The following is a 12,058-nucleotide window of genomic DNA, read 5'->3' as shown; positions in this document are numbered from 1 at the left end:
AGTTGCCGACAACAAATGTGTCTTATAATTTCCTTCAATAATATGAGTGACTAGACAAATTAGAAAGAACGATAAGTGTTTTAGTCTGTACATTTATATGTCTGTACATTTTGTAAATACACTGACATTGAATACTTAACTCAGAGAGATCAAAGTGGTTCGTTCATTCATAAGGTTATGTAAATGAATGAAAGAAAATAGCTAATAAAATAAGTAGTGTCTTTTCGTCTAATTTTCATTCCGTTTTATAACTACTTTAATGTATGAAGATTTATTTCTTGGTAGTCGTTCGTATTTTAATTATTTCCCATAAGCATGATGAAAATATTTGGTGTCACATAATTCAGGATATTGTTATGCTTCAAGATATAAACTAATGAAATATATAGTCATAAACCAATTCATTAAGTAGCTGATCAGTAAGCGGGTAATAAGTAATGCTACTATAAGCAAAAATGGATAGTGGTTAGCAGTGGAATCCATTTTGATGCGCGTTTCGTCCTATTTGGGGACTCGAACTCAGCACCGTTCGCTTCAAACGCCATCGCTTTATCCACTTAGCTCCTGAGTCCTAATAGTCACCTGCTTGTGCAATGGGGTGAAGTTTAAATTCACTTAGTATTGTTTACTTGTATTTTCCCATTGTTATAGGACGAAACACGCGTCCTGGATTCCACTGCTAGCCACCATCTATCTTTGTTTAAAAAGCTCGTGACACAAGGCTATATCGAGGCAATCCGAACATGATGCATATATGCCGACAAGTGACAGGTCAATTACAGTTCTAAATAATAATGGGAAGATACAAGTAAAACAACATCAAGTTAATTTAAGCTTCACCGCATTGTGCAAGCAGGTGGCTATTAGGACTCAGTAGCTAAGTGGAGAACGCGATAGCGTTTGAAGCGAACGATACTGGGTTCGAGTCCCAAAGAAGACGAGACGCGCGCCCTAGATTCCACGACTAGCCACTATCCATCTTTGCTTAATGATATGCTTTTTTTCTATTTCTTAAAAGTTAATATATCTTCTGATGATAAACACGATTTTACACAACTACCCACTATGTAGTTTTACTCTACCGAAAAATAGATGCCAATTTTTAATTCATATTTAATTAAGGGTCAACATCTCAGTAATAGGTTTGTAAAATATCTTACTAAATTTCTGGCTTTAAGAAAGCGTCTTTTTATACCTTGTATAATAGGCTAAATAAACAGGCATACTTGATTTATTTCATTTCTGAATTTAAATTAACTCATTACAACAACAATAACAGCAAAATATACCTTGTTTCATTTATTGATATCTAAATAGTATACTTATTATACAATACAAGGGTATTCATTTCAATTATTTCAGATATAAAAACGATTGTTTATAAAAGAAAAACGGTGCCAAATAAAAACAACAGAAACATAAATAGAATATCAGTGTAGAGGTTGTGGAGATTACTAAATATTTGATTGGGATCGCGAAACGAGTGATGTTAGACCACCATTGAAAACCTGGAAGCACTAGACAGCTGTTTCGTTTTATTGTAGGACTTCTCAGCAGTGCGCTCCCACAATCCCGCTCGTGAGGTTCGAACTCAGAGCCCTCAGTCTCGCGTGCGAATCTCGCGAGCGGGATCGTGGGTGCGCACTGTTGAAGAGTCCCACAATAAGACGAAACAGCCGTCTAGTGCTTCCACGTTTTCAATGGCGGTCTAACATCAATCGGTTCATGATTTCGATCAAAAACCCAATAAATAGAATAGTTTAGTTTTAATGTTAAAAGGTTTATAATATCATTCATTGTTTCTTCTGTATTTCTAAGGTAAACTAATATGTTGATAATAAATGATGGTAAAATGTTAGAAAAAATTATTCAGATTTAAAAAAAAATATGGGTGAAACTAATGATGAGATTTATGGTTTTTTGTAAATATTTAAATTAGTTAACTATTAAAATGTAACACCTAATCTGTAATACACACTGTATTCCTCAATAAACTTACATCTATCAACGTAATAATTTAAGGCTCCTAAATGCCCTGGTAAGACCGAGGGTGGGGAGAGTCACCTCTACATCTCGAAATGCTCTCACATGGCCATGTGTATACAACCACTGACAGTGAAGTAATACTCACTACCTTCTCGCGGCGGGGATGCTGTTTATGAAATTGAGAAAACGAAAAGCGAATGTCCAGCGCATTAACCAGGTTGGTGGAAGTTAGGAAAACTGTGATTTCAAACCAATCGTGCACATGGGCTCCAAGATCCTGAAAGAAATGGTGTATGAACCAATCGTTGGTCACCGGCTACTATGGGACTACACCTCTTTACCTTGCTCCACTGCCTTGTGGATTAGACCTTTAAGTCAAAGACTTGGGGTGTGACCCCTTAAGAAAACCAACTGATTCGGTTTGGATACCCAGTAGAGTATCACAGTTTACACATAAATCAAGTAACTTGTGTGGTACATATGTATTCAGTTCCCCCTTATACCATGAATATGAAAAAAAAGAAGTTTCATACTAATAATTTACAATGTAATTGTCATTCAGTCAGCTACAACATAAGACCATGCACATATGTGCATCGGTCCAATTTGCCACACCTCATTCATTAGCACAACAAGATGAACACCAAATTCATAGAAGTGGTTACTTCAATGGTAGTAATATATGAAAGAAAGATCGTGTATAAGGATATAGTTCACGAAGAAAGATAAAGGCAATTTTAATCTCATAGTTTAAGAGAAGATAAAGAGTGTATACATCTACACCATTGTGATCGATCCTGAACCATGTCACCCACGGTCTCCAATCATTAGTTACGATAGTCATATGGACTCTAAACAAATAGTCCGTAATTGTATGAGTTAATAATACATCAAGTGTGAACAATTAAACAATGGATAGTATTAAACAAAACAAACCAAACCAAAAATAACCACATACATACATAATAAAATGTCAAAACTTACTGTATTTATTAAATGCCTTAAATTTTGTACTAATTTATGAATACCATGACGAAATTGTGAACGTAAATGCTTAGGCCATAGATTTGTATTAGTATTATTACTACTATTATTATTTAATAATGTATCATATGAATTTGCTTTTGTTATAGATGTGAATTCATCATTATTATAATAATTTATACATAAATTTCGTACTAATATAGTCCAAGTCTTTGTTAATTGAAGTATTTGGGTTAAACAATCAAATTCCCAATTATCATTATTATTATTAGTAGTAGTATTAATAGTAGTATCTTTATATAAATTAATATATTGATCAAATGGAAATGATAATAATAATGGTAAATATATATTACCCATTGATATAATTAATTTGGATGCAATACGTTGATGTATAAAATAATGATAAACATTTATTAATTCCATATGTCCAATTGTTAAATGTGATAAACAACGTAAACCTGCTTCAATTAAATCTAATGTTGAATTAAATATTGATATATTTAATAAATTATTTAATTTATTATTATTATAAGAAGAAAAGTGATTTAATAAATGTAATTCATTTTTTTGTTTTATTGATTGATTATTGATTATTGATGATGATGAGGATACTGTTGTCGTTGTTGTTGCTATGATTGGAGATTTTGTTACATGGTAGTGATTATTATTATTATCATCATTGTTATGTAACTTATTTAAACATTTTTTAACTATATTAGAATGATCATTATCATTTTTACATTGAATAGACATATTTAACATAGATTGACTAAGATTATCACAAAATGTATGATAATAATTTTTTTGTCCACTTATTTCACTGTACAATATTTGCATGATTAAATCAATTCCATTATGCTGAAAATATAAAATAAAAATAGAAGTTCATAAGTGAGAAATATAAATAATATGTAATCAATATTATTTGAATATAGATATAATTACACATTTGTAATCCAGTCCCTAAATACCCTGGCACGACCAAGAGTGGGGAGAGTGAACTCTCGCTCTTGAAGTGTTCTTACATCGCCACATGCATACAACCACTACCACGGAACTTCTACTCACTTACTGTCTTATCACGGAACTACTGTTGTTTACGAAATTGAGAGGATGAAAAGCGAATGTCCAACGCTTTAACTGGGTTAATGGACATGGAAGATCCATCTAGGAGAGTTGGAAAATCCTCATTCCAAATCAATGGTGCACATGAGCTCCAGGATCCTGAAAGAACAAATGGTGTGCAAACCAGTTATTGGTCACCGGATACCATGGAACTGCATCTCCTGACATCGCTCCACCACCTTGTGGATCGAACCTTAGGGTGAATGCTCCGGACATGGCCCTCTAAGAAAATCACCTGTTTTGGTTTGGGCACCCGGACAGTATCACAGAACACACACAAATCAAGTGACTTGTGTATGTATTTGGTGCCCCTTTGTACCAATATTTGTAATCGAATAAATAAATAAATAAGTCCTGTCTCAAAGAGATAGCTGGGAGTCTTGAAAATTACCAGATAGTGTACTTAACAAGATTTTAAAGATCATTCGCAAAGAATTATTTAAGCATCTTACTGAAAACATGATATTTTTCCCAAAGTAAATTATTTTTAGGGAGGGTTATTTATTTATCACAAACTTATTCGTAGCAATGGAAAACCGTTACGTTCTGAAAGATCATAAGCTATCCATAGAAATATTTCTCGCCGACTTCACTAAGGCTTTCAATAGAGTCCAACCCACTAGACTTAATCCATTTCGGTAATATCAGAATCAAGATAAATTTATTTCCATAAAAAACCAATTTTTATCAGTACGCAAACAAAAGTTTAAATTCAAGTTCTCTGGTGGGAAGTGCTTAGTGGAGCACTCCAAAGTACAATCTTGGGACTAGTGTTACTACTCTGGAATGCTATTGACAGTACCAGCTTTCTGTCAGTATCAGTCTTGTTAAAACGAAGAGGACAATGAAGAGCTTCAGAATGACCTACGGAAATTAACAGAATGGACTAATATTTAGCAATGACAAGGTATACTATTATGCATACTGGCCACCACGGCACATATAATTATATTGTCCAGAAACAGTGATTTAGGTCATTATCATTCAACATTTGAAAACCGCAGTACACTGTTATGCAGTGATTGTTGAGGGTTTTAAAATCATCTAGTCAATACATAGGGCTTACAGCTAATATGTTTTGGGAGATTTATGACATTTTGTACATCCTTTCCTTGAACAAAACCCGTGTTGCAAACAGCCTGACCGTCTGGAAAAGGCTTACGTAACGTCAACTGATATTACTCTTGGATACTTAGACATGGCGCGTGACGAGGTTGGTAGAAATAGGGCATTTCAACTGTTCTGAGCTTGATGAAAATCTACCCTCCTACCAGGGATACACTTATACAACATTCGGAAGGGAGATCCTACTCATTGCCTTTAGGTGGAGGTGCACTTTGCGAGAAAGGACAGAAATCGGACGTCCAGTGAGATAACTGGGTTGGTGGATACTGAAGGTACACGCAAGAAGACTTTTTAACAAGCGTTGGTGAAATGAAGCGGAAAATATGCGGAAACAAAACTCTGGTAAGATGTCGGTTTCAACTAGCCGACAAGACTAAATAAGTGTGTAAGTAATGTAGGAACTACAGAACTATTAAAGTGACTAAAGTTTTGACCACTAACATTGGTGGATAATGTTACACACTTGACTTTTGTTAAGCGTTAAAGGACACGGGAATCTTAGCTGATTAATATCAAGTTATTGGTTCTAGATCGGATGAAATAATGTAACCACCATATTGATTTTGGATACATTCAAAAACTTCAAGAATTTCTGCTCGCGAACAAATGGAGGCTAGTATTATTTGGACTATCAGTAGTTACACATTTGTACTCTAGAATAATGATACTATACATGTGAAATCATGCAACTAAACCAACTTATATAGTCAAGTGATTTAAAGCTACAGTTTCAGAAAAAAATCTCTAAGATTGAATTCAATTAACTCATTCTCCAAGCACTTGGTTATGAACCACACTAACAGTCAAGGCCATTGATGTTACCAGATTACCAAAATAGAGGTAAGTGAAGCGGCGTTCGACCTAGGACTTGAAAATAGAACGTCTTATCACTAGGCCACCACTCCATTCTTGATCAATTAGAGGAAGTAAAAGACCACCAAAGATTTAAAAGTGTGAATTAGAACAAGATTCAAGGAATTTTTTTCGAAAACTTACCCGAACAACGTAGGACTTTGCAGCATTATTCCTACATGTTAAATTTGCTAGTGCTCCTAGAACACACCGGGACATAGGAGTATCACCTCCAGTATTGGTTGAATAGTAAGCTCCATAGCTATCACTACATATGTTGAGTCTCAGTTGATGAAGAAGCTGTCTTACTACATTAACGGAGACATCCGATGTTATATTATTTACGGCAATATCTGAAAGATTCCTCATAGTCCATAGGGCGTTTGTTATTACTCGCGATGAGTGACATTCTAAACAATGAGTAAAGAAATCCAAATGTGGATCTTGAGCAATTATTTCATATTTGACGGGAATCCATGCAGACAAAACTCGAAGAAGTCTGGTAGCCGTCCATAAAACTTTTTCGTAAGTCGAGATCATAATAACTTTGAGAAGGGAAGATAGTCCACCTTGTTCCTTAAACGTTTTTTTCGTACTTTCAGATCTGTATGCTAATATATACAAACAATCACAGAGAACTGCCAAGAACTTTGGATTGATACTTTTCTGAAAGTTTGATGGTGTTAATGAATACGGTGTGTCTGATTTTACGTGCTCAACAGAATAATTTAGAAGATTTATTAAACGATTAGAAATGCATGTTCGATTAATGAGACCTTTAGCTGTTTTGTGACTTAATAATATGTTATGAAGGGCAGTCACACAGAAGTATAAAACAGATTCAAAAGGGAAAAGCAGAAGCCCGTTAATGACATCAAGCCCTCCATTGTGCACTATCATGACCAGTCCATCTGGACACTGTGAAAAATAGTTTATAATGCCGCTCATGCAATGAACTACATCTACGTACTTACTAGAAGAAGGGCAAAATACAGGTATCTTTACATTGTAGAAAACATCTGGACATATACGGGCGATAAATGACGCATATCCACACCTGCATAAATTGAATAAATAAGTACATGCGTTAAGACTGATGTCAATATCCACATTAGAGAGACACTGTACCGCCTGTATAACTGTCACGGAATGTGTTTCATAGAAAGAAAGTAGATCACAGTATAGATATTCAGCATCATCTGGACGTTCGAAATTGAAGGCCGCCGATGTGTTACATGAGGCCGGAGTCTCCACACTGACTCCGGAGTCGGAATTATACAAAGACGAAGAGTCACTCCCACTGCTGTCAAAACCAACTTCAAAGTCCATTGTCACCTTGCCTTCTGATAGGATGGTCATATTCCACCAAATGCTTATTATGGGTCGACATTGACCACGATGATCTCAGAACTAAAGTTAAACGGGACCGAAGGTCAAAACTCTAAGTAGTGGTGTTGACAAACAAATATTCAACATCCCAAATAAGAAAATCTTCTAATACCTAGTATCTTCGTAAATTGTTGAAAAAAACAAACAGGTTTTCACTTATTTCAGTCATTCATTTGCAATTTCAGCCCGTAAAGATAACTTTTCTCACAAACAGCCCCTTTTGATAATCAGCGCAACAACTAAATAAGCACATGAAATGTTTGAAAAATGTGAGAGACCGTGAGGATCATTCTAACAGTGGTGTAAATGAGAAGACAGGACCTTAGTCTTCTTGGAATAAGTGAAACTCATTGGAAAAGTTGAACAGAAAAGACCAGCTTCGGGAATGGTGCTATAGTATTCTGATCTTGAAGGAGAAAATGGCTCGCTGATGCTCTACAAAAAACACGACCAGCGCTTATATAATGAGAATCTTGTTGCACCGTGATCATTAAACCATCTTTCAAAACAAAGAAAGGGTTGCAGTAAATGACATGTGGTGTTGCTCAGTCTTCAATGATTTCCAGCTTTGTATGACTGCGGTTCATCGCGGAGAACTTCCCAAAAAATCTAACCATCCTGATTCAGGACTTAAATAACAAGGTCGGTGTTGTAAACATCAGCTAGTAAAATATCAAGGAGCAACATGGGCTGGGAGAAAGAAACGAGAATGTTGAGAGAGTGGTACATATGAATGTTCTCAACAACACGGGATCGTTTTCCCTCACAAATGAATACATAAAACTTCATGTGTCTCAGAAAACACACTAAGGCAAACCAAATATATCACGTGTGAATCAATAAAAGATTCAGAAAGTCTATGGAAGACCTAAGCATAAAAAGAGAAGCTGATCTAACATTAGATCACCACCTGGTGACGGTTAAGCTGGAACTAAAGCCAAAGTGGCATTGGACAACCGGGCAGGCCCCATTATAAAAGTTTGATGTTTTCTTCCTTTGAGACGTAGACAAACTCACCGGACTCGAGATAGCTCTCCGCAACAAGTTCCAAGTCTTAAAAGATCTGCTAGAGAGAGAAACTACTATGGAGAACAGTTGAAGAATTAAAGAAGCAATAACTTCAACATAACAGAAAGTGATGGAGTGCAAGAGGCACTAATACAAAAAATAGATCTTTGTAAACGGTATGGGTAGGATTCAAGAAAGGGGGTTTAAGAAAGCATAAGTCGACAGCATTCAAACAAAGCAAAGAATGCTTAGACAGGCCGAGTTTGCAGAAGCAGGCAACTATGAGGAGAAGAGCATCAAAACCTTGAGTGGAAATATGTGGAAAACTTAGCAACGATAGCGGAAAAAGCCGGAAAATATATGCGAGCCATATGATGCAATTATGAAGCTAGCACAGAAATATGGCAAATCCGAGCTACCCTGCAAGGGAAGAGAACGTAGGTCAGTCGACGAAGTTCGAGAGCAGCGTGAAAAGTGGGTAGGACACTCGAAAGGGCTTTGGAATAAACCGGCGTCAGTGAACCTAACGGAACTCGAAGAAGCACACACGGACTACCCTATGGATGATACGTCACTAATAATCTAAATCCGTAAGGCCATCTTGCAAATCAAGAATCACAAAGAAGCATGACCAGATACCACATCGGCTGAAGCAATGAGGTTTGATATAGGGGTAGCTGAAAAGGTTCGCCAGAAGCCGAACAAAGGAGGTGATATTAGTAAAGGAAAACGTATATCTCATTTTAGCCAGAGGCAAAGGACTATGAAACATCTGTGCTGTATGGAGAACAACCGAAAGACATCTCGCATTAGATCCGCTGCAATCAGATGAAGAATTTCAACAGTAGTCTCTTACTCCGAAAAGCCTGTTTAAACTAATGAGGTAACAATCAATATCGAATGCTTGCAAAGCTATCTAGTTTAGAGAGCTACCTACTGGTGAAAATCCTAGTAATAGAGTTATGGTCAGCTCACCTAGAAGTACATCCCGGTGTGTAAAATATATGAAAATCAAAGTTTCTCTCTAATTTTATCTCACTGACGAGAGGCTGCTCAGCGGTTACGCAATGGATTTCTGTAGTAGTTTTCGTGCAGAAACAGACTTTTAGGGTGAACCGAACCGCTTAGGATGTTGCAACTAATGATTCTGTAGCATGTTATTTTTCTATATTTCAGTGAGAATAGTCCAGTTGCCAAATTTGATTTGTTTGATTTGATTTGGTTTGTGCTTTGATTTTTCGATTCGGCTGGGGTGTGCATGATCGATTTGGTTTGTGATTGGATGTTGGTTCATCGTTGATATTTGAGCAGCCACTAGCGGAAATAGGCAGTAGCTTGCGAGTTATACAGATAGGAATAACTACTTCGTCAATTGTTTTCTCGTATCACTGAATAAAAATGAAAAGAATTCGGTGAGGGAATTTTTCTCCTACCTAGGAATCTGTTTTCGTAACAGATTTTTAATGACGGTTCTTATCTCGTCTGTTTTACAATTAATTTTTGTGTGACAAAATCTTATAATCAATCAATTGGATTGTGTTACAACGTTTATGCAAGTTATATATTATCCATTCCTTAATATTGGATGTGTACATTAATTGCAAGGCTGTAGCTGACGACAGTGTAGAATAATTTTCATACAATGACTACTCGGAAACTTACTAGACGTAGATTTTCCTCACCATTCTGCCAATGAGTTTTTAGTTCACCTAGTGTCGCTTTCCCTTTAATTCTCTCTTACAGTTATATCGGGTCTCAGTCGAATGTCGGTATTGTCGTGACTACGAGAGATAGTTAACAAAATATCTCGTTGTTTCTTCATCCCTAGGATTACTTCATGAAGTCTATGAGGTCGTGGTTCAACATTTCTGTTGGTCCTCTTACCTATTCTAATCAATTTTTCGACTTGAAATCTTGTAGAGCTATCTGGCAACATGCTACGAATAAGCGGTCCGACCTTTCCCGAATCATGTGAGTGTTTATTTCTTAGATCACGGTTGTTTGATTCTAGCAAATTAACCACTACGTGAAAATGGTTCCTATGTACAAAACTGATCACAACTCCTTCCAATCGCGTACATCTGGTACTTTCCAGGCTCACACTAATGCAAATATCTATAGCTCTAGCTACGAGCTTGATAGTTAACGCTACTTTATAGGTAACAGTGCACATCACAGTCAGCCTGTATGAGATTATTTTGGGAAACGGCCGGTGATGGCACGTCTGTTGAAGCATCTAGAGCCAGTTGTCTTCGGCCATATGTGAAATATAAAATCAGACACAATCCTCACCCGTTCTTCCTGGTTAAAGACCTCAGAAAAATGCATCAGCTCATTTGGTATTTTCTTCTATTACTCTTGTTACCAACGAAATGAGTAATCAGTTAAAGACTAATTCGCCGCTTTAAATCCACCACTAGTCACACCTCTTAGCTGTAGTAGCTTTATAACTGACGCCTCTGCCTAATTCTTAGATACATCATTCAATTTCTTGCATTACTATACGTTGCACATTGATGTGGATCTTCGGAATGAATCATCCTAATCCCCTAAAATGATCATCACATTTCTTTGGTGAGGATCATCCATTAGTTATGAAGTACCTTTGTAGTGGCATTGGATCATAACCACACAATCTTCAAAGCTGAACACAACACTACTCGGAAAATAGATATTCAATATTTAACGCGGAGAAATACCTAACGATGGAAAAGGCGGGAACAAAGAATTGAATGGACTGGAGTTGATCGAGTGGCATGGCTCGGCCATGCAGGCGTGGTCTCTGCCGAATGTTACCTTATATCTTCTATTCATATTAAATATATTATTCTTTCTCTAGCCTAACCTTGTTCTACATCACGTATTGGTAATTGATACGATACAGTGAGTTGGTGTAGTCGATGATGTGACTTCCACGTAAGATCTTATAGATTAGGCAGTTATATCATGACGAATCTACAATTTTAGGATTAGGTCTATTATTCGAGCAGTACTAATATCATAGTAGACCATAGTTCTACACCTTCTCCAAATCTCAATCATATAAACATTCAACGAAATGACTCCTCGCTCACTAGGTTGTCTGGTGATTCGTCGTAACCCAATATCTCCGTACAAGTTTTTACTATTTTACTTTATTCACTCTTTCTCTGTAGTAAGATTACTAATCTTATATCTTCAGTGTACCTAGTTAATCAGTGCTTCATTATAATTACTGGAACCTGGTGCACACCTGATATTTCTGATTTGTACGGTCGTTTGCAATGTGTACCGCAGAAATCGAAGTTTGGGTAGAGATGGAGGCTGTTTAATATATATGCGACTTGATATTCCGTTGACTACAATCTTCCCAGAGAGTATTGAACTGTTAGATGGTTCTATATTCATCATTATATATAATTGCGTTCATCAGCACTTTATAATCAGTCATATCTATTGGCCGTCCATACAGTGTGTACATACTTATGTCTGATATTTGTTGAATTTTGGTCTACTTCGTTACTAGTACAGCCCTAATAATAGACCTAATCTTAAAATTATAGGTTTGTCATGATGTGACTGCTTACTTTATAAGATCATACGTGGA

The 12,058-nt window shown here is 36.3% G+C and overlaps 1 protein-coding gene across 1 annotated transcript in view; it reads right to left on the bottom strand.

Annotated features, from left to right (window-relative positions):
- Positions 1 to 7,513, bottom strand: part of MS3_00007014 (uncharacterized protein) — a 35,379-nt gene extending 27,866 nt beyond the window's left edge. The window contains exons 1-2 of the mRNA XM_051215270.1: positions 6,220 to 7,513; positions 2,971 to 3,831 (exon numbers count right to left, since the gene is read on the bottom strand). Of these exons, the coding sequence (XP_051068471.1) occupies positions 2,971 to 3,831; positions 6,220 to 7,434 (2,076 nt within the window). The 5' untranslated portion in view covers positions 7,435 to 7,513. The remainder of the gene's footprint in view (positions 1 to 2,970; positions 3,832 to 6,219) is intronic.
- Positions 7,514 to 12,058: the final 4,545 nt, after the last annotated feature.

This window comes from Schistosoma haematobium, chromosome 2, assembly GCF_000699445.3.
Source record: "Schistosoma haematobium chromosome 2, whole genome shotgun sequence".
NCBI lineage: Eukaryota > Metazoa > Platyhelminthes > Trematoda > Strigeidida > Schistosomatidae > Schistosoma > Schistosoma haematobium.
This window is presented reverse-complemented; position numbering and strand designations above follow the sequence as displayed.